Source organism: Mesocricetus auratus, unplaced genomic scaffold (genome assembly GCF_017639785.1).
Source record: "Mesocricetus auratus isolate SY011 unplaced genomic scaffold, BCM_Maur_2.0 Super-Scaffold_6730, whole genome shotgun sequence".
Taxonomy (NCBI): Eukaryota; Metazoa; Chordata; class Mammalia; order Rodentia; family Cricetidae; genus Mesocricetus; species Mesocricetus auratus.
The window spans coordinates 93,003,713-93,025,189 of record NW_024429184.1 but is presented as its reverse complement, the minus strand read 5'-3'; the positions used below and the strand labels follow the sequence as shown (position 1 = coordinate 93,025,189).

General features: G+C 49.4%; 1 protein-coding gene across 10 annotated transcripts in view; it reads right to left on the bottom strand.

The window, feature by feature from the left end:
* Positions 1–547: 547 nt before the first annotated feature.
* Positions 548–21,477, bottom strand: part of Ablim3 (actin binding LIM protein family member 3) — a 113,021-nt gene continuing 92,091 nt past the window's right edge. For 3 of the 10 annotated variants that reach the window (XM_040741728.1, XM_040741732.1, XM_040741733.1), the window contains 12 exons: positions 20,349–20,478; positions 19,584–19,682; positions 17,520–17,567; positions 15,059–15,193; positions 14,433–14,497; positions 12,682–12,829; positions 10,449–10,478; positions 9,897–9,955; positions 7,683–7,743; positions 6,934–6,941; positions 6,375–6,455; positions 548–2,524 (listed from right to left, as the gene is read on the bottom strand). In XM_040741728.1, coding sequence (XP_040597662.1) covers positions 2,411–2,524; positions 6,375–6,455; positions 6,934–6,941; positions 7,683–7,743; positions 9,897–9,955; positions 10,449–10,478; positions 12,682–12,829; positions 14,433–14,497; positions 15,059–15,193; positions 17,520–17,567; positions 19,584–19,682; positions 20,349–20,478 — 978 coding nt within the window. In that variant the 3' untranslated portion in view covers positions 548–2,410. Of the gene's footprint in view, positions 2,525–6,374; positions 6,456–6,933; positions 6,942–7,682; positions 7,744–9,896; positions 9,956–10,448; positions 10,479–12,681; positions 12,830–14,432; positions 14,498–15,058; positions 15,194–17,519; positions 17,568–19,583; positions 19,683–20,348; positions 20,479–20,903; positions 20,934–21,477 lie in introns of all 10 variants that reach the window. The other 7 variants (XM_005074675.4, XM_005074674.4, XM_040741729.1 and 4 more) reach the window with 6 other exon arrangements.

Sequence of the window (21,477 nt, the reverse complement as noted above, 5' to 3'; positions counted from 1 at the left end):
TCCTCAGAAGCTGCCTACCTTGTTTTTGGAGACAGGGTCTCTCACTAGGACTTGGGGCTTGCCAATTAGGCTAGGCTGGCTGGCACGGGAGCTGCGGGTGTCCATCAGGTCCCACCTTCCTAGTGTTGGACTCGCAAGAGTCCACCACTGCTCCTGGATTTTTTTCTGTAAGTTCTAAGAGCTGAACTAAGGCAGTGGTTCTCAACCCGTTAGTTGTGACCCCTTTAGGCGTTGTCAAATGACCCTTTCACAGGGGACATGTATCAGATATCCTGCATACCAGATATTTACATAATGATTCATAACTAGCAAAATTAGTTATGAGGTAGCAACGAAATAACTTTATGGTTGGGGAGGGGCACCACAACCTGAGGAACTATATTAGAGGGTACAGCATTGGGAAGGTTGAGAACCACTGAACGAGGGTCTTTTTTGCTTTAACAACTTTAGTGACCACGCTGTACCCCAGTCTTAGTTGCCTTTGTGCCTGGCCAGCCTGTTCCCATGCCAGCTACTACCCCCAACACAAGAAACAAGAGGACACGGGTTTGGGTTGAAATGATGTGCTTTTATGGGAAACAAAAATATCCAACAACAATAACAAAAGCTCTTCAATCTCCCAAGTCATCAACCAGTGACAATGAGGCAGTTCCAATGATTGCATCTGGCTGGGGACATGTCTAATGGGTCAGGAAAGTTGAACGACATTGGCCAAAAAGAGAAGTTACAGGGAGGTGACATTTTTAAATGAGAGTACACTAGACTTCCCTTCCAGTCCCTCCACCCTGTCACTCTTCCAACTTGCAGATTCCTCAGATCCCTCCTGATTTTGCTTGCATGCAATCTCTTCTAGAAGCTTCCTGGGTCTGCACCAGCTGCACACACCTTCAGCAACGTCACACATACTTTCTCAGGCCTCCGTCCGTCACTTTCTGCCTTGCATCTGTTATGTCTGGCACATGTCTTACCAGGTCTCCCATTACCAGGCATGCCCCTGAAACTAGGCCCCCCTTTGATTCATCCCAGTGCCCCTCCCCCTCCCCCACTCAGGGCTCAGTGCTCAGCAGGTGCTAAGGAAGGGATTGCTGATGTCACTTCCACACTTGCCATGCCACATCACCAGTCGTTTGAGCACCGTAATCGCCCTTTTAAGCTTCTCCATCTGTCCTCTCTGGCCCTCTCCCAATAGCACGACACAGGCATCTCCAGAAGGGAAGAGCCGCCACTGGTCAACAGCCCAGCATTGGAGTACGCGCGGGAGAAGGTTCTGCTTTCACCTGTTGCATGAGAGTCCGGTCCCTGAGGCCACCGGGGTAGAGCATGAGCAATGTTGGTCAATGCCTCATTCTGGAATCCCCCTCAACACCCATGCTTCCGAAAGCTTCCCCCGTGAGCCCCAACCAATGTTGTAGCAGGCCTGGAGCAGGCATGGGTAGGGCTCCAATATGGATGCATGGCTATCCAGGGACCAGTAGCACAGGGTAAGATTTTTCTTTGGGGTGTGGCCTATTGTCCCTGCACAGGATGGTGAGTGTGTCTGTCTTGGATGCTTGCTGGAGCTATGGTGGGAACGTTAGCCCTGTGGTGTGTAGATCATCAGGCACATAGATTGTAATAAGGCTGAAGAGTACAGGCTGCAAAAATGGCCCCTCCCAGAAAGGGGGGCAGGTGGTGGTGGGGTGCTGGGACCACTGTGGGGTAGGGAGAGGAGCCAGCTGGGGGTGGCAGGGGGAAGGGAAGTGCCTTTTTCCTTTTCCTACCATGAATTCTAGATTTGCACAAGGGGGTGGTCAGGACCAAGGGCAGAAAGAGGAGGGGGTGCTGTGTCGAGGACAGGTCAGGGCCCACCCACTCTGTACCAGTGTAAGGAATGGATTTGAAGCCCACATATCTAACTGCACCACCCCACAGAGCACTTAGCTCCTATTTGGAGGTGTGGAGAAAATTCTTTAAGAGGCCGCGAAGGTGCTCACTGATTTGGGTAGATCACTGTGGGCCTTCCACCGGAGGGCTTATCTGTGACCACAGTGTGTGAAAACTGCATGGCCAGCATCAGCCCTGGACACTGGGGGAAGGTCCTGAAGCAGGGAGTAGAGTCCTCCAGGCACCTTTTAAAAGGAGAGTTAGACCTCGGGGACTCGGGGTGGGACGGATGTTTCGGTATAAAAAGGGTCCCCACTAAAAGGATGGAGTCCCTTCGAATCCCTTCCCAGATCCCGCAGTGCTTAGAAAAGAGAAGTAAAGAGCATAAAAATACCTTGACGATGTGGGCTCGCCTGACAGTACAGAAAAGCAAGTCTCACGGCGGGCAGCATGTGTGTCCCATTATACAAGAGGGTTATATAGCGCGTCAGGATAGAGATTTACATACATCTTTATATAAATGCATCTATATGTATAGAGCCTCCGCCTAGAACAGCCGGGCTTGCTTCTTCAGTTCATTCCTCTTCCAGAGGGCGAGTCTCTCGAACTCTGAGATGGTCATGCCGAAGACTTGGTAGAACTCCTCCTGGGACAGGTGGCGCTGCGTGACGTGGAGGGAACACAGACAGCGTGAGGATGTGAGGCGTGGATTCAGCAGTCACCACACTTCACTCTGGTGTGGTGAGACCTTGGTTGCACTCTAGCACATAAGGCTTGCCTGAGGATCAGAGGGAGGCCCTAGTCGCTAGTTAAGCACAGAGGTCCGGAGGTCTGCACAGACAGACAGGATATGAGTGATGTGGCCGGGCAGAGAGAGGAGTACAAGGCAAGAGGAACGTGAACTCATCCCTCTTTTGGCTGAGGAGTTAGCACGGTGAGAGTTGGCTGTGGCTCGCTCTTTTCTCTCTCTGATCTTTCAGCAGCTGCCCCGGTATCTGGCTCCAGCTTTTTATTATTAAAAGCAATTAGAACTCGTGCTACACTCTGGGTTCCCTGGCCCTGGCCCAGGGAGAGCACAAGGAACTTGTGTGGTATGTGTTGAATGGATGGAGGTGCAGGCGAAGTGTTTCCTGGGGCCCCAGAGGTACACTGGCCAGAGAGGCTTCCTTGCCTCCACTCAGGTGGGTGCTGACTTTACCCAAGCACTATTTGTGCACTAGTTGACTTCACCTTTTAAAATCTGTGTATCTGTGCCCATAAGTACACATGATCAATGCTACCCAACTCCCCTTTGGGAGAAAAAGAAAGACACCCAAGGATTCAGGGTATATTGCCCCTTATTAATATTTTTTTACAAGTGACCTAGCAGGCTTCTTATCAGAAGAATGAAAAAGAAATCACTGCTTGTATTTCTCTACCCACTGGGATGTCCTTTCCTTTCCTTGTATGGGAATGAGTTTGTTACACGACCCAACACAGTTCTGCATTTCATGGCAGGTTCCCATCCTCCCCTTTATTTTCCCTTCTCTGTTATCAGCAACCTTGAAGGCTCATGTCAAAAGCCTTTAGACTGCGAAGTATATGACATTTAAGATATAGCAAAATATTAGGAATTGATAGATTTAGGTGAAGGCTAGGTGGGTGTTCATTTTACTATTCATACAGCTTTGCTGGAGGTCTGAACATTTTCAAAATAAAATTTAAAATCAAGGCTAAAAAGAGAAGTAAGTGCACTCCAAGTGTAAAATTCAGTGTGGAGCTCCACAGCTTCAGAATGGCTATCCTAACTGTACAGAAATTACTGAGATGTATACACTTGGTCTGATCAGTTTCTGTGTTTTTTATAATAAAGTTTATTTAAAACGAAAATACATAACCTATCTTTTGACTGCATGTTTCCTGGATCCTCTGAGAAGCTGGTGTATTTTGTTGGGTATTGAAGGACACCCAGTGAGAAGTATGCATACAGTCATATAACAATTAGCCAGTTTGTTGACTTATTGTCACTGTGAGCTAATATTTGCACAGCTTTTAGAGCTAGGTAGACAAGGGTGGATAGCCTTGGGCAAATGGGCAATCATTCCGAACCTCAGTTTCCCTTTCTAGAAAAAGGGGCCATTCTAGTACCTACCTCATTGGTTTGGCAAGGGGAACTAGAGCATGGAGTCTATGGACATGCCTGGTTTGCTTACTTTTATCAGGGTGTGAGCCTTTTGGGAATCGGTGAAGCAGACATGATTCCATCCCCATCTGTGATGTTACCTCGTTCTCCTCGTCTGTGCTCTGTGGTTCCAGTCACACTCACCTCTTGATATCTTCTACACACGAGGCTCACTTCTGCGTTAAAGCCTCAGTACTGGCTGTGCCCAGGAAGTGCTCACGAAAGCATGGATAACTGGCTCAGATGTCATACAGTAGGGGAGACCTACTCTCATCACAGTTTATTTGTGCAACTACAGCTTGCTTCTCCTAACTCCCAGTCCTGTGTCCAGCCCTCCGTTGGCAAGCTCTAAGGGATCAGGGTCTCTGTTTGGTTCACACGCGCATGTAAATACACAGAATAATAGCTAGCACCTATAGTGCGCTTTTAAATTAAAAACTTAATTTGCTATTATTTGGTGTATCTGTGCATGATGTGTGTCTGGGGATACACATGTCACAGAGTATGTGTAGAGGGTGGGACAACTTTGTGAACACCATTCTCTCCTACCTTTACGTGGTTCCTAGGGATTGAATTCATGTCACCCGGCTTCCATGGCCATCGGTTTTTACCCGCTAAGCTAGCTTGCCAGCCCTTTAATAGAGTTGTGACAAATATCTGTTGAATAAATGAACATCTGTACTCTGAACTTTTTGAGGGACTAGAGCTGGTGCAGGGCTGGGATAGTGTTTTAGTCATTCCCGGGTGATTTAAAACTCACTATGGATTGACCTGAGCTCCTTCCCCAGGCCGCAGTTTAGCTGGTCTGGGGTAGAACCACGTGTGATGAAAGCTCTGATGCTTGGGAAACTTGAGCTCACAGGGCCTGCATGTTGGGGACTGGAGATGCTTACATGCCCCAGGGCTGGCTCTTTTCAGATGGCTGGGAGCTGTCCCCTTCAGCACCAGCAGACACCTGAAGCGCCTTGTCATGAAGATGAGAATAAGTCCCTCAAGGTTCTTAAGCTGCTAACTCAGCATGTTAGAGCTGGCCCACTTGCTGTGGCCCCTCACCTTCTGCTTCTACTCCGGGTGAATTCCTCAGCAACAGGGCAAAGCTGGCTCCTATGTTCTTTCTGAGGAGCACAAAACTTCCTCTTTAGGAAGCCTGCTTGTTCTGACATCTCTCCTAACCAGGTCCTACCGTGCAGCACAGACAGTTTTCCCCATAGGAATCTCAGAGTCGGGCAGAGGCATCGATATAAATGAGATTGAGAGGTGTTGAGCTGCACTTGATGAAGGACCAGCCTGTGATCCATCCTAGTGTAGGCCTTGGGAAGGATTTGGGTGCTGTGATCTCTAGAGATGGTCACAGGATGGGAAGGGTATGTAGGGAGAATTGAAGGCATGGAAAGGCAGGAAGGACACATCATGGGGCAGGGCAATTCAAGTTCCAGGTCAGAGGTAGCCTGGGCGGGGCACTCCATGCTAAATGATCTGTATTAGGCAGTGCCATGCCCTTTGACTTGTATCTACACTGTTTCAACTGCTCATGAAGCCTTCCTCCCTCTCCATCCAAACCTTACCTACACATCCCTGCAAGTCTGCGTCAACCAAGCAGGACTTAGCAACATTCTTTAAGTAGCAGCATCCTAATGTCTAGCCAGTACTTAACCCTTGGTTCATTGCCAAATGTTGCTCAGGGCTTGGTATATGTTCTCCTTTACTTTTCTTAGAAGCTTGAGGGACGCATTCGCCTGACATACTCAAACAGCCTCAGCTGGGATATGACCCGGTTGGAGCTGCCCACCTAGTGTTGGCAGGGGAGGAATGCAGACTATGTATGCTTTTGTCCTCTAAGCAGTGGCATTTGTCCCCTTCCTCATACCCATCACAAGACCCGGCTCTAGTACAGCCCTGAGTATGCAGGAACCAAACCCAGTTGCTGTTCTGCTGACAGAACATCAGCCCCAGGTGAGGTCACTGGAGTGCATCTCAGGTACCCACCAAACTGAAGAGGGGCCAGCTCAGAACAGCACAGCAGGCGGGCTGTGGAAGCTCGCTCAAGTCTCTGCTTTTGCAATACGCTTCAACAGGTCCTTAAACGACTCACTCTGTTCCAAGCAGGGTCAGTTCTGGCAACTACGGGATCTCCTCAATCCCAGAGGTCTTCCTCAGGGTTGCACAGTGCCAGGCATGTTCAAACCCGTGACCTGTAATGGCTATGAATGCAGCCTAAGGCAACACTGTAAGCTTAACTTAAAACATTAGGGTAGTTTTCTTGAGGCATTTTTTAAAAAAGGAAGTTCTTGAGTGTGAACCTTCTAGATGACAAGATGTCAGAGAGTTGGACGCGCCTGTCTGTACACACCTCTAAGCGAGTCCGATCCACATCCTTTGGCAGTCGGTTCCTTCCTCTTGTTGTCACCAGCAGCAGCTCATACGGGTAGATCTGAGAAGAAAGGGGGGGTATGTCTAGCATGGGCGAGGGGGCGAGTTTGTCTTTTCCAGCTGCAGTTTGAGCCTGGGCTCCTTCTTCTATCCACTAAGGCTGGACATTTGGTCAGGAGGAAGGGCTGGGTCTGCCCTTCTTGGGTTGGCATGATCCCTAGAGTGTCCTAACCCTGCTTGGTGGTGACACTTGACATTAACATGGACATAAGGCCTTCTGAATGTGTCTAATATATTGTTGGCAGCTGTTAGGCTGCCCAGTGGGACCCTGTGGTGCCCTAGAGTCTTCAGGGACAGGTAAAGGGTTAGAGAAGACTCGGGGAGAACCAGGGACAATGGCCAAGGGGAGACAATGTTAGTGCTGAGAGGTTCTTCATCTATGCTTCTTCTCTGCATAGATGGTGCTGTCATCCTCTTGCTGCTCCCCAAGGTAGTGGTTCCCAGAATCCTGGAGACCCCAGGGTCTATGTGTTCTTTACCTTGTATTCTGCAAAGAGAAAAGAGACATGTACCAACTGGAACCCACCTCTGGGCTGTACAGCACTACACTGGCCTCTGTCTCAGTGTTCTGTGGATCTGGTCTCCACACAGTGACTGCTCTAAGCTATAGGAACACCCTCTTCCTGAATTCAGCATGGGGGAGAATCTGGGCTGGTGTGAGCATGGTGGGTGGTTGGAGGTGGGCTGGCTGTTCTTGAGATGGCTTTACGTGGAGAGCAGCCTTCGTGCTGTGTGCAATAGGAAGAACAGTCTGGGACAATGGAGCCTGGGGACATGATCTCCATCATCTAGGGTCCTCGGAGATCGCGTTATGGTCACTCAAGGGCCTATGCCAAGCAGTCAGTAGAGTCTGGCATGAGAGCTTTCCTGGCAGAGAGCATGACTGTCATGGGGAATTTTCTGGGAACCATGTGCCGTTGGTTCTGGTTGTTTCCCCGTGCCTTGTCTGACTGGAAGCATTAGCCCAGCACTACAGGGTAATCAGCACTTTCAGATGCTCTGAGAGCCTGGACAGGACAGATGGCCTGGAAAGCACCCAAGGTCAGGGACAGGAGAGGATGAGGGAAGAGAGGAAAAGGAGAGAGTGGAGGTGGGAACTCGGGGTTTGACGGAGGGGACAGAACCGGTAGTCGTGGTTCACAGGTCAAGCAACAGTTGCTAGCACTCCACCCGGAGTCTACGGGAAGTCAGGAGGGCCTGGTCCTGTGCTCCAGGGGGCAGTGCTCACCTCGCATGCCCCAGTTGACTGCGTTCATGCTGTCGTAGTGGAAGAGGTCTGCGCTGGGCGTCTGTAGGGAACACAAAGCCGGGCTGGCCTGAGAAGCTCACTGCTGGGCTGCTCCCCAGAAGCACTTGCCCACCTCCAGAATGTGGACCAGCCCACGCAGGGGCTCTTTCCGTAGCCTCAGCCTCAACTCAGGAAAATGCAATTCGCTGGGTTCTTCCTGCAACTTAGTCCCAGCATGCAGTGGGCAACCAGTTCAGATCCACTTGCTCAGTGGAAAGGCCCTTCAGAACAAGTTCTTCCCGGACAGACAGCCCTGTTGGCAACTGGAAGTCACCCTTTCCGTAAACTCTCAACCTTTTATCCTGCTCACCATGTTTCTTTTCTCATAACACTGTCTTCCGACATTGTCTGTATTGGATTTATTTCCTATTGTTACGTACTAATACTTTGTTTTCCCCTACAAGAATCTAACCTCTGAAGAGACAGGAAAAGTTTAAAAGTGTTTATGAGTGTTTGGCTAATATATGTATGTCTGTGTACCATGTGTGAGTGTGTGTGTGTACCTAGTGCCCGTGGAGGTTAGAAAGGGTCCCTGGAGCCCCTGAAGCTGGAGTTAGAGAGAGTTGTGAGCCATCATGTAGGTGCTGGGAACCAAACCTGGGTCCTTTGCAAGAGGAGGCTGTGCTCTTAACCACGGAGCCATCTGTGGGGACCCTGGGCAGGGATTTTCTGCTTTGGTCACTTACAGATTGCAAGCACGCAGAGCAGGACCTGGCACGTGGGAGAGGCTTTTAGAAAATCTGCTGGACGAGTGAAGGTGTGACCCAAGTGCACTGATGCGGGCTTCTCACAGCCCAGGGCCGTAAGTACCAAACACCCTCTCCAGTGTGCCCTGGGCCTAATGCATCCGGCTCTAAGATGCTGTCCTAGCAGATGTATGGCTACCACTCCTGGCCTGTCTGCTGTGTCCCACAGAAGACAGCAGGGTCCCACAGAAAACCCAAGTTACTCACAGGCACACCTACAGACACCCTCTGAAGCTCCTCCCTGAGGTGCATGGCTTCTAATGATATTCCCATCTGGCTTCCTGCCCCCCACTTCCATTCTGGTCACGTGACTTGGGACTTGGGCATTGTGCTTCTCTGCAGCTAAAAGACCCTTGCAGGTCTTCAAGCATTCCCTCCCTACACTGCACTCAGAGCTTTGTTTAAATTTATTCCTGCCTCATCGACTTTCCACCCCCTTGGCTATTTTGTTTTCAAGACAGGATTTCTCTGCGTAGCTTTGGATCCTGTCCTGGAACTGGATTCTGGAGCCCAGGCTGGCCTTGAACTCACAAAGATCTACTTGCCTCTGCCTCCCGAGTGCTGGGACTCATGGTGTGTGCCACCACTGCCTGATCCCTTGGCTATTTTTTCTTCATCTTGGCATTTTGGCCACCAAAAATGGTTACATTTTCCTACTTATTGTTCATCTTCAAACTAGGACTGTGAACTTCACTGTGACCTTCTTCACTGTAGGGTCCTCAGGACCTGGAGCGGTGGCACTTAGGAGCTTAAAACCCAGTACTTGAGCTGGGCGTTGGTGGCACACGCCTTTAATCCCAGCACTTGGGAGGCAGAGGCAGTCGGATCTCTGTGAGTTTGAGGCCAGCCTGATCTACAAGAGCTAGTTCCAGGACAGCCTCCAAAGCCACAGAAGAAACCCTGTCTCGAAAAACCAAAAAAAAAAAAAAAAAAAAACCAAACAAAAAACCCAAAACCCAGTACTTGTCCCAGTGTCCTGTTCCCATCACCTGTTGAGTTCAACAGCCCTGCCCCTACCTCCTCCAGGCGTTGAACTAGCTCATTGTTTAAATGGAGCCCTTATGAGCCTCCCGAGAGCCTAGAAGGCTTGAATATGGGCTCTGCCTCTCACCAGGTGAGAGAATGTAAGCATGTACCTCCCTTCTTCTTGCCTTTATTGCTTCACCCACAAAATGGGTTTCACATTAGTGATAGCATTGTCTGAGGTATGAAGCTAGTTGGTGCTGGTAAAGCCAGTCTCTCCCTGGGGCCTCTTTCTACTGGGTGACCAAAGGGCGGGGGGGGGGGCGCAGGGGAGTTACCACCACTCTCAGCAACCCGCTCCAGGTCTCTCCTTGGTTCTACCCAGGTTGTCACTAGGGTTAGAGTGTTAGCATCTGGGCAGAGGCTCCCAGCATGGCCCTCTTACCCTGTGCAGCCCATTTCTCCTGTAGGCAGGCAGTGAGGCAGATTTGGAGATGAGAGGATCTAGAAAGGAGACAGAAACACCATCAGGATCCTTGAGCCAGGGTTACTCCCCTGGGAACATCTGGCCAATGTTACCCTCAACCCAGTGGAAAGCGGGGTGGGATCAGGGGTTACCAAGTTCTCTGCATGTTTCCAAGACTATCTAGGGAACCCTGCTCCAGTAGAATTCTAGGCCAACCAGAAGCACCTGTTTACGCACTCCGGCCTTGACTCGTACACATCCTCTTAGGATAGATGCCTGTGTTTTGGCCACAGGCTTTGGAATTGGAGTTAAGCTCAGAACCAGAAAGGTAGACTCCCAGGTGGGAACAAGATTCATGTGCCCTTTCCTTCTCTTTGGGAGAACCTCAAATGGAGCCCCACAATCTGACAATAGCGATGGGTGGTGGACTAACTTATGCTAGGTGTCTTGTCAACAGAGTTATGGGGAGCTGTGATTGCCATGGCTCTGTCCTTACAAGACACAGGGACTTGTGGGGCAGGCAGAACGTACCACTGTCAGCCAGGTAGTGAGAACGAGGGGCTGCAAGAGAGAAAAGTCCAGATCAGTGCTCATGGGCGTAGACTGGCACGGTGGAGCCATTTATTGTTTACAAAGAAACATGGCTTTGTATTCAAAGACTGGCTGTAGGGAGGGGGCGGGGAGCTCAATGAGCACTCATTTCCAAATAGTCAGTGTCCCACTGCTGTCCAGTCTAAATACCAGCCTTCCTGTCCTCCCCAACCCCCGGGCAGGGAACACATGCTCTGGGATATTTGTTACACAGACATAGGTGGGATATGTAGTATGTATGCATATATATATATATATATATATATGTTTTCATGTACTGTGCCGGTGATGGAGGACAGGGCCTCACGCATGCTAGGCACATTCTTTTTCACTCAGGTACACCCCTAGTCAAACAGGTTAATTTGAAGCAGTCTTGGTGCCCTGCAGAGACACAGAGCCAGAGATGGAAAACAGCACCCCAAGTGGTTAGATGGGGAAAAAGTTTCATCAGTTCATACAGGTTCTCTGCCCTTCATATATTCTAACATCAGACAAATTACCTAACCACCCTTTAGTTTCCAAAATGAGAGTGAAAGCATATCCTTGGTTATGATACTGTGAATAATACATGTGTTCTGGCTGGTTTTATGTCAACTTGACACAAGCTAGAGTCATTTGAGGGGAGAGAACCTCAATTGAGAAAAATGCGCCCATAAGAATGGCCTGTAGGTGAGCCTGAAGGACACTTTCTTATTAGTGATTGATAGGTGAGGGTTCAGCTCACTCTGGGGGATGCCACTCATGGGCTGGTGATCCTGGGTCTATGAGAAAGCAGACTGAGGAAGCCACGAGGAGCAAGCCAGTAAGCAGCACCCTTCCATGGCCTCTGCATCAACTCCTGCCTTCAGGTTCCTCCCTTGCTTGAGTTCCTGTCTTGACTTCCTTCAGTGATGGACTATGATGTAGATGCCTAAGAGAAATAGACCCTTTCCTCCCCAAGCTGCTTTTGGTCATGGTGTTTCATCTCAGCAATAGTAACCCTAACCAGAATAATATGACAGAATACAGTAAGATACTTAGCACAGTGGCAGGAGAGATCCTCTGTGGTTAAGAGAATGTACTTCTGTTGTAGAGGACACAAGTTCAGTTCCCAGCACTTACATCAGGGGCCTCACAAGTCACTGTAATTCTAGATCCAGGGGATCCAATGCCTCTGGCCTTCAGGGGCACCTGCTCTCAAGGGCATATATGTGTGCTTGCATATAATATATAACCCATACATAACACTCTGTAATGCTGGCTCTACCTTCACTCCATGCCATCTTCAGTCTCACCCAAGTCAAGGTTTAGCAAGGCAAAGGGGGTAAAGTTTATGGCCTTAGGTTCCCTCCAACTCAGGTCTGACCCTGGCTTAGTCACTTAGTAGCCATGGACACACGGCTTTACGTTACTTTTAGCATCTGTGCAGTGTTTCCTACACTGTGTGGATTGTAAGGACCAGTAGAGATGTCTGCAAAGGCCTGGAGCACAGGGGTATAACCAACAATTCCTTCTATTGCCCAGCAAGTGGTGTCTGGAGATAATCTTAACAGGACCGAACTCCACAGAGGTGAGAAAGGAAGGAGGCAGACGGAGAAGGCGCGCCTCTCCAGGAACGGGAAGGAACTACACACTTGTGAGAACGCTTTAAGTTGAAGCCCTTGACAAAGTCTCTGTCCGTTTGCTTCTATGTGATAGGAGGCTTAGCATCCCAGAAAAGAGGCTATGTGTTTTTAAGCCATTCAGATGACAATTTTTATGTATATAGTGAATTTAATTAGAGGTCATGGCTCCAGACGGCCCCAAGAGGTGGTGTGATCACTCAGGAGAGTGTGTTTTCATTTGGTGCCCCATCTAGACCTCTGCCCAGTCTGTGTTACACACCCAGGAGAGGCCCAGGAGGATGACAAGAGAGTCAGGAGAGTGAGAGAGACTGGGGGATACCTTCAAGGCCAGGCTCTCCTGACTCCTTCATTAGCTCAAAAGATGGAATCTGGGGGTTGGCTAAGTTCCAACACAATTCCAGGGAGGGGAAGATCCATTTCTGTGAGTTCAGTGATCTTGGGTTTCTACACCTCAGTTTCCTATCTAAGACGTGGGGCTCCCACTGCTAGGAGGATGTGGTGAGTGTGCCTCACAGGGGGCCTGGCCCAAAGCAAGCAGCCAAGAGATGCCAGGAGAGAGCTGTGCTTACAGCCATTGAGGGACATCTCATAGCCAGTGGTGTGCAGGGCCTCCCGGCTGCTGGTGGAGCTCCGTGGAGGGGTCCAAGGATCCGCGTAGGAGCTCGACCGTGCCTTCATCTCTTCCTTCAGAATCAGCCGGCCAATCCCACTCTGGAGCTGGGGGGGGGCATGAAGTCAGGAGGAGGCAGTGGGACAAGATCAGAGATGACTGAGCTGCTGTGCCTGATAGGAACCTCCGTCAACCAACCCTTCCAGAACTCTCCCTCCTTGTAGTTGTCATGTTTTCTCTGGGAGTTCATCTCTGTTTCCCGAGTAGTCCTGAGGTCTGGGTGAGGCTCTGTAGATGCGTGCTCCAAACAGCTCTAACTAATGATAGGAGCCACATTGCCCTGCCTATAGCCACTGGTTCAATGGTGTGCAGCCATCTCCCCCATTTTATTTGAAATTAAAAATGAACTTTTCTGAAGCCCAGTCATCTCCCGGTAGCCACAGGGCATCTGCTTAGGGATCTCTCCCTGACTCCAGGGCTATGAAAATCCTCATACAACCAAGCTGTCGCTTAGAGAAAGTGGTGTGGTATTTGCATAGAGCCTCTGCATCTCTTCCTGCACGGCGGAGCTTGCATCGTCTCTCCCACACTTACTAGCACAGTGGAAACACCATGCGGAAGTTCTTGTGCTTATTGCTTAAGGAGTAATGATAAGGAAAACAGCACAGATGCAAGTCTTTAAAACACATTTTTTTTTGGCTGCAGTTGTTTGAACCCATTGCAAACAATTTAGTGATATTTAGTAAATTTACAATGCTGTGTAAAATCCGCCTCCATATGATTCAAACAAACTTATATGGGCTTTTATGTCTTCTTTTATCATGTTTCAAGGCTTACTCATGTAGATGTATTCATCAGTACTTCAACTCTTTTTGTGTATGTGTACACATGTTAATGTATGTGTACAAATGGGAGCCTGTGTGGAGGACAGAAGTCAACCTTAGGCTTCTTCTTAGTCAATCTCTACCTTATTTTACTCGGGACAGGGTCTTTTACTGAAATGTACTGATTCGGTTTGACTGGATGGCTAGAGAACTCCAGGGACTTGTCTGTTTCTGCCTCCCCTCTCGCCAGCACTGGGGTTATAGATGTCCACTGATATGCATGGTTTTCACATGAACTCAGGTCCTCATGCTTGCATGATAAACATCACCAACTGAGCCTTTTCTCTGGTCCCCCTTTCCTTTTAATGGCTAATTCATACCCGATTGTATGGACATGCCATACGGTGTTCACCCATTTGTGAACTGATGGGCATTTGGGTTGTGTCTACCTTTGGCTATTGTGATGAGTGCTGCTGGGGACATGTTATTTGCCTGGATGTTTGTTTTCATATCTATATACCTAGAGATGGAATTGCTGCGTGGGCCCTATGGTAATTTTGTGTTTCACTTTTTGAGGAACTGTTAATCTGGTTTCTACTGTGCTGTCTCACTAGCAATGAAGGATGCTAGTGTCTGCTTCCTACACATGCAAACAACCAGTTTGAATAGAAAGTCAAAGCAGAGGCAAACACTGCCAATCAGGGGAGACTTTCTAAGGGTGCTTTCGCTTCGAGCCGTTGGAAGTAGTCATAACTGAAGCCAAGCTTACGATCTGATTCTTTGGTTAGGAACGACTATTCTGAGATGAGTTTGAATTTGGTTTCTGTCACTTGCAAATGAAAAAAACCAAGCCTAAGTATTTTATTCAAGAATGTAGCCTGCTCACCTTGTGCATGCTGCGGTCAAAATCCTCCTCCTCTCCTCCAGATGAGAACCTTCGGGCTCGGGGCACTGAAAAAGGACAGACAAGATTAACCCCAGCCTGAGCTTTCTGCTCAGCCCTTTGGCTCCTTCCCTCCTTCCCTCCCTTCCACAATTTCACATGGGCATCCTCAATGCTGCTTTAACCCCCTCCTATTTTGGTTATGGTTGCTTCTGTGTCATGCTTTTTCTAAGTGGTGACTTCTTAGAAGGTAATGGAGTCACCCTGAGCTTCTATAAAGCTTTGCTTAGAAAGGAGATTTGATTAGTAAAGCCAAATGTTTAATCAAAATGGATACTGATGGGAACTCCTTCCCACAACAGAGAGGAACATCTTCGGATGTAATGGGGTGTCATGACATCTGGAAGATTTATATCTTCCATCTTTAAGCACTAGGTCTCTCTTCAAAGAGCAGGAACCTGATGTTTTGCTCCCCAGGGTCCTGGGCTGGCACCTAACACCTTCTGTGGAAGGACTAAGAATCTGTTACATGCCCTCCCAGCATTCTCAGCATATGATTGTGGGAAAGAGTGGGTGACTGCCCCATACAGATGGTAGGGCTCCGGCCTTTGGCCCTATGGTAGTACTACCTTTGGGGGACCCATGGTAGGTCCAGTACTCAGACTCTGAAGCATAGTAGGGGTCAGGTGAGTAGGCTGGACTATACTTGGAGGCCTGGCTGATGTCTTCACTTGTTTTGCTCTTGGTTGCTGTAGACAAATCACCTGCAAAGGACCGAAGGACAGCACTTCAAGAAGGCAGAGTGTCTCAGATCGGAGCATACATTCTCTGTCTCTGTCAATCTCCAGGCCCAGGAGGCAAGGCTATTGGAGGTTAGAGGGAGATCCTGGGGCACGAAGCACTAGAGCTAGAGAAACCCTAGGCTAGCCCCTCATTTTACATTTGAGGCCAGAGAAGGGAAAGGGCTTGGTCAAGACCACCTAGCAGTTTGTACCAGAACTGACTGGACTGGGGCTTCTTCCAGCACATTCCATGGACTCTCATGGTATACATTAAAACCATATTCGAGTAAACCTCAAAGTTTCTAGGTGAGCCTGGCCTTTTCCTTCCTGACATCATGAAGCCTTCCTGCTTTATCATGACTTTGAAACGCATTGAGGAAGGAATTGCTAGGCAGGACCAAGAAGCTTGTTGAGTTAGGTCAGCTGTCTTCATGTCCTGTTTGAGGAGGCTGTGTGTCTTGAAGGGCAGGGAGTAAAGAAAGCGGGGGTCTGGTTTCAGCTCTGCCACTTAATTTGGGCACAATCCTGGGTGAATCCTACCCTTCTCTGTCTGTTTCCTCATCTCTAAGTACTAGGATTGTGTGGTAGCTCAGGCTCTGCTTCCATCTGAAGTAACCCTGTAACAGAGGTGACCAAAGTACTTACTCCAGACACCGTTTACAGGGCAGTGACTTTACCGTGGGATAGCCTGGTGACAGGCTGACAGGGCAGAGAGCGGGGCTGGAGAAACCAGGGTGCCCGGCAACCACTTTTGAGGGAGAGCTACAGGGAGGCTGCAGGGACAAGACGTATGGTCCAAGGACCGTGTGAGCAGAGGGTCCTAGCATCAAGGGGCTTGCACTCAGCCAAGGGCTGCGCATCCATCCCTCGCTGCTGAACTTGCTCCTCTGGCTTGAGTCCTGGGCACTTTCCCTTGGTTGATGGTGTTTGTTATTTCTTAATGATGCAGCCACCTTCACCTTGGACCCCTAAGCCTGCTTTGCTGCTATCTCCTAGAAAACCTGAAGGGGCCTACGAAACATGGTTCTCAGTGGGCCTTTTCTGTATGTCAAGGCAAACTACCTTTGGGAGGGTCAGCACCTTTATTTCTAGCCTCATGCATCAATACAACAGGCCTACGACTCACTGTGGGGCTTCTGCCCCACCAGCTCTGAAAACTGAAGGAGTCTGTTTAAACACAGAATCTTAGAACATGGTGGTGCATATCTGTAATCCCATCAGCTGAGAGGCTTGCCAAGAAAAGCCAGGAGTTCAAGGCCAACCTGGGGCTGTACAGTGAGCTTAAGGCAAGCCTCTTAGCAAGACCGCCTTATCCCCAACTCTAAAATAACATCCAGTGCCTTTGGTGTCCACAGACATTACTTGCACTGCCCCTTCCATTGTCTGACTAGCTGGGCCCACGGTACAGGGTTGCTCTTACCATCTCCAAGCCTGAATTCGAACCAGTGCTTTCCTCTGCTAACTAGAACAGGGGACAAATGTCCGCAGCCAGGCTGGCAGCTGTTGTCTGCCTCCTCAAAGGGAAAGATATGCGCATCCCCTGAGGTTTACTGAGTGCCTGGTAGTAAGGAGAAGGAGGTCCCAGCATGGACGACTTTGGTACTGGAGTGCAGGCAGAATTGTGGGTAAAGAAGTTGAGAGAGGACTCCTGGGCTGTGTGTTCAGCGATTTTCACGTCTGGGTCATGGTGGAAGCCAGCGAGTCTGCCCTTTTACAATTAGTTACCAAGGAACAGATGTTCCACAGACCATTGTTTAAAAAACACCAAATAAATGAATTAATGAGGGGCCAGGGAAGCAGCTGAGTGGTAGGATGCTTGTCTAGCAAACAAGGCCCCAGGTTTGATCTCCAGCACCAGGGAAACAAAATATGAAAGGAGGAAGTGATTTCCTGTCTCTTTCTCATTGTGAGCTTCCATCTACACTGAGAAAAGCTTCATGCAGAGGCCCGAATTCAGAACAGGAATCTGTGCGTCTCACACATTCTAGTGAACAATTTGCATTGTCGGCATTCTGAGTGCAGCTCTCGGGGGGGCGCAGGCATTTTCTGGGTTGCTCTGGTCTGACCACAGAATTTAGAGCAGCAGTGGGCAGGCAAGGAGGTTGGGGGGTGGTAAGAAAGGATTTAGGGGACATGAATAATTTGTTGCTCTTTTGAAATGACACAAAGTCACCCTGAGTGATTGGGGGATAGCAAGAAGGACTATGTTGTGGCCTTTCATTGTCTCATTCCTGGGAACCCGTGCAGAGCCCTCTGCATTGGTTATAACCCCCCTCCTTGTTCGGCTAAGCTCTGCCTCTGACCATACCATGCCGTTTGTAGATCGGGGGTTTTCTGTAGATGTTACTTTCTCCAGCTGCCAGAGACCAGGAAGGAACAGTGGGGAGGGGGAGAGAGAGAGAGAGAGACAGGGGAGGAGACAGCACTTGGTCAGTTGATCTGAGAAGAGAGAGCCAGTCAGCAACTTTTCCCAAGGGGCCACCATCTTCCCCCAGGCAGGCTTCCTGTTCCAAAGTTGAGCTTTTATTCTCACCCGACAGGTTCCAGGTAAAGCAGGAGAGAAGGCAGATGCATGCAAATGGTACCAAGGAAAGGGAGGTGGGCTAAATGATGGACATGCCAGAGGTAGGAGGATGCTAAGCAGGGCCTGGTGCCGGAGGTGTGCACTGCCTCTCCCCCTAGTGGCTACACCCCCACTCCATGCCAAAGTCCTCAGGAAGCTGCAGTTTCGGCTTTGTCAACTTTGCCCTCTTAGAGACAGACATACTGTGCCCCTCAAGGGCTATTGGGGATGGTGTAGGTGAAACAATAGGATGAGCTCTTGAGGGTGAATTAGTGGGGGTCTCAAAGTCGGAAGACTGGGTGTAGACCTGGCTCTATTGTAACCCAGTGTACTTGTCAAGTTTTATTAACTTGATACAAGATGGCATCATCTAGGAAGAAGGAAGATCGGTTGAGATATTATCTCCATCAGACTGGCCTGTAGGCAAGTCTGCAGGGGGTGGGGGCTTCTATTGATTAGGGTTGGAGGACCCAGCCCTTTGCAGGCAACACCATACCTGGGCAAATGGTACTGTGTTGTATAAAAGAGTAAGCGGGGCGATCTATTAGAGCAGGCTAGTCAGCAGCACTCCTCCGCGGTCTCTGCTTCAGTTCCTGCCTTGAGTTCCTGCCTTGGCTTTTCTCAAGGATTGACTATAACATGCAAATAACCCCTTCTGTGTCCCTAGCTGCCTTTGGTCATGGTCTTTCTCACAGCAATAGGAAGCAAACGAGAACATGCGTGGCGGGGTTTTCTATGAGGTCAGCCCTCTGGCTTCCTCTCACCTCCTATAGGCACATGGACTTTATTTCTGTGGCTTCCCCTGCCTGACAGGTTTCCCCTAGGATGCCATACCTCTAACTTTAATGTCACTTCCTCCAAGGAGTCTTTTCTTCCCACTTTACCTAGCACAACCTCCCCTGCTCTAGTCACTCTTGCACAATGCTCGGGGCTTTTTTCCTGTTTATTTTACCTATTATAATATAAGTATATTAATACTGTATACATTATACATATACATTATATTTTAAAGTGTATTAATATAAAGTGTATTAATATAAAATATAATGTAACGGCCGGGCGTTGGTGGCGCACGCCTTTAATCCCAGCATTCGGGAGGCAGAGGCAGGCGGATCTCTGTGAGTTCGAGACCAGCCTGGTCTACAAGAGTTAGTTCCAGGACAGCCTCCAAAGCCACAGAGAAACCCTGTCTCGAAAAAACCAAAAAAAAAAAAAAAGAAAAGAAAAAAAAAGAAAAATATAATGTAATATCACCTTCAATTGCCCTGTAACTTTTGTTCATTCATGCACTATCTCTATCCACACATTACGAGTATCACACTAATAGCTGAGCTAACTGGGCAGCTGGCTCTCTCAATACATTTAAGTGTACTCAATACAAAGTTGAGATCTGGGCTAGAGAGAACTCAGTTGCAACTTCAGGGTCTGGAAGACTACCTGGCTACCCGGAGGAGCCCAGACCACCAGCTTATAGGCAGTGGGATCGTGGTTCAAGCCTAATAATCCTGAGTCAAGCACCCATTACCATTTTGCCTTTACCATGTCAACAGGCAGTATAAAAGGCCAAATCTTGGGCATTTCTCTCTTCCCTGGCCCTTCATTGATCCTGATCAAGGTTGGTTCTACGGAGAACAGACCAAAGCCCATTGGCCTATTGGGGCTGGGAGGAGAGTCAGCATGGATGATTGGTTAAGCCCCGCCCCCCATGGACTTCTCAGTGCTTGTGCAGCATCAAGCAAGCATCTCAGGCATGTGACACCCCCATGGAGCATGCACTCATGCTGGGAATGGCGGGCTGGCAGCGCCTACCTGGGATGTGAAAGTGCTTGGGAGCCTGGTAAGAGGTTGGAGTGGAGGACCTCACATCTAACTGGCTATGGTATGGAGAGCTCCGGCCACTCTCAGGCCCTGGAGCATGCAGGCAGTGGTCCCCGGAGAGAAAACAGGCATTAAACAAGGTAGCACTTAAGGAAGCAGTGAGGAGATGGCAGCAGGGGTGGGGTGGGCTGGATGTCCCAGTGTGCTCAGCTCCAGAGTGGAAGCAGCTTGCGTGTTCATGCACCATGTCGGCAGGAACGAGCTTGACCCCTTCCCTCATTTGACCCCCAGGTCTGAGTCTGCCAGGAAGACATCTTCACCTGCTTATCCTCCCACCCCAGCCTGCTTAGGCTCCTCCCCGGTTTCCCCTTTTCTCCATTCAAACACTTGCTACTCCCCCTAGCTCAGGGTGACTACACGTATGTATGTGTGTTAACTGGCCGAGTGGGGCTGGGGGCCCTCAGTTTAGACCAGACCCCTGTGGATGTACAGGCTTAAGGACGAGCTAGAGGAGCTTTCCTTTAGCCAGGGCCACTGGACTGCCTGCCACTGCCACTCCCTCTCCTGGTAGTCCCCTACCTCCATTCCTGCTGCTTCTCGGTGTCACATACCCCTCTTAGGTACATGGTCAGCCCCACTAGTCACCAGAGTGGCCATGCTGCTATGGAAAGTGTATATTGTCCCTGCAGCCCAGAGATGTGAAATGGCCACATTGTCCCGACTCCTCATCTCTCTTTGGGGCTCCCTTTGCCTTACCTGAACGGTAATAGTGATGAGGAGATCGGGAGAAAGTGGGAGACATGCCTTGCCGACTGTAGGTGGGGGAATCGATGTATCCTGGACTGGAGGCCCGTCTCTGCCGGAGGTCCAGGTTCTCATAGATGTCCTGGGGGAGGAGGCAGGGCTTTGAGCAAGGACTATGGTGCAAGTCTTTTAGTGGACAGGCGGGGCATGCTATGGGATCTGGAACTCTAGGGGCTCAGGCTTGAGTCATCATATAACCTGAGGAGGGTGGGAGAGAGCTCCCAGGCCTTCATGCACCACCCACAGCCCTTGACTAGAACCATGGGCAGTTTCTGGAGTCTGACTAGGGATTCCAGAGACACAAAGAAGTCTGATAGGCACACAGAATTTTTTCCCCAGCCACTCCCATCCTTCATTCGATTGCTTGGTTGGGGGAAACATTTTGGGTTGAGAGATTAGACTCCTGTGGTGCAGGGTAGGGTTGACCAGGGAGCCCTTCTTCATCTTCATAAAGGAACACCACTTTTCATATATTTTTAAAAACATATTATATATCAGATTAATTACCTGGGAGTAAGGAGATAATGTTCCCAGTGACTTTAAAAGCGAAGAATTTGAAGGCAGCCATGGAATGTGCGAACGTAGATAGGAGGACAAGAGGAAGGGACAGAACATGGTTAAATGGTAACACGGAGATAAGGAGAGGGCTTGCAGTTGCCCCTAAGGATCCTCACCTGGAATTCTAGAATGTCAGAACTGCTGGAAAGTGGTAGGAGTCTTGGGATTATGATTCCCCTTCCTAATGTGAGAGCCCAGGTCTTTGCTAGGCCTCTCAGGAAATGGCTGGTCTTGATCTGCACCCAGGTTCCCTTACTCCAAGTTCAGAGCTATTTTCTCAACCCTCCCCTGTCTCTCTCCTGGTTTGCAGTTCCTTTATGGTCCATAAAGACAGAGCCTAGGGGAGCAGTATTCAAATTAAAGGCTAAGCAAGGACCAGGCCACTGCTGTGAATTGGGGGGCAGGCATGGTAAGGGGCATAGCAAGCTGGAGGCACCAGCTGGAGACTCAGTCCACTGAGTTGGGCTGCTGTGTTCAGCTGTGATCAGAGCCATGTTGGAATGTCTACTCAACACTGACCAGA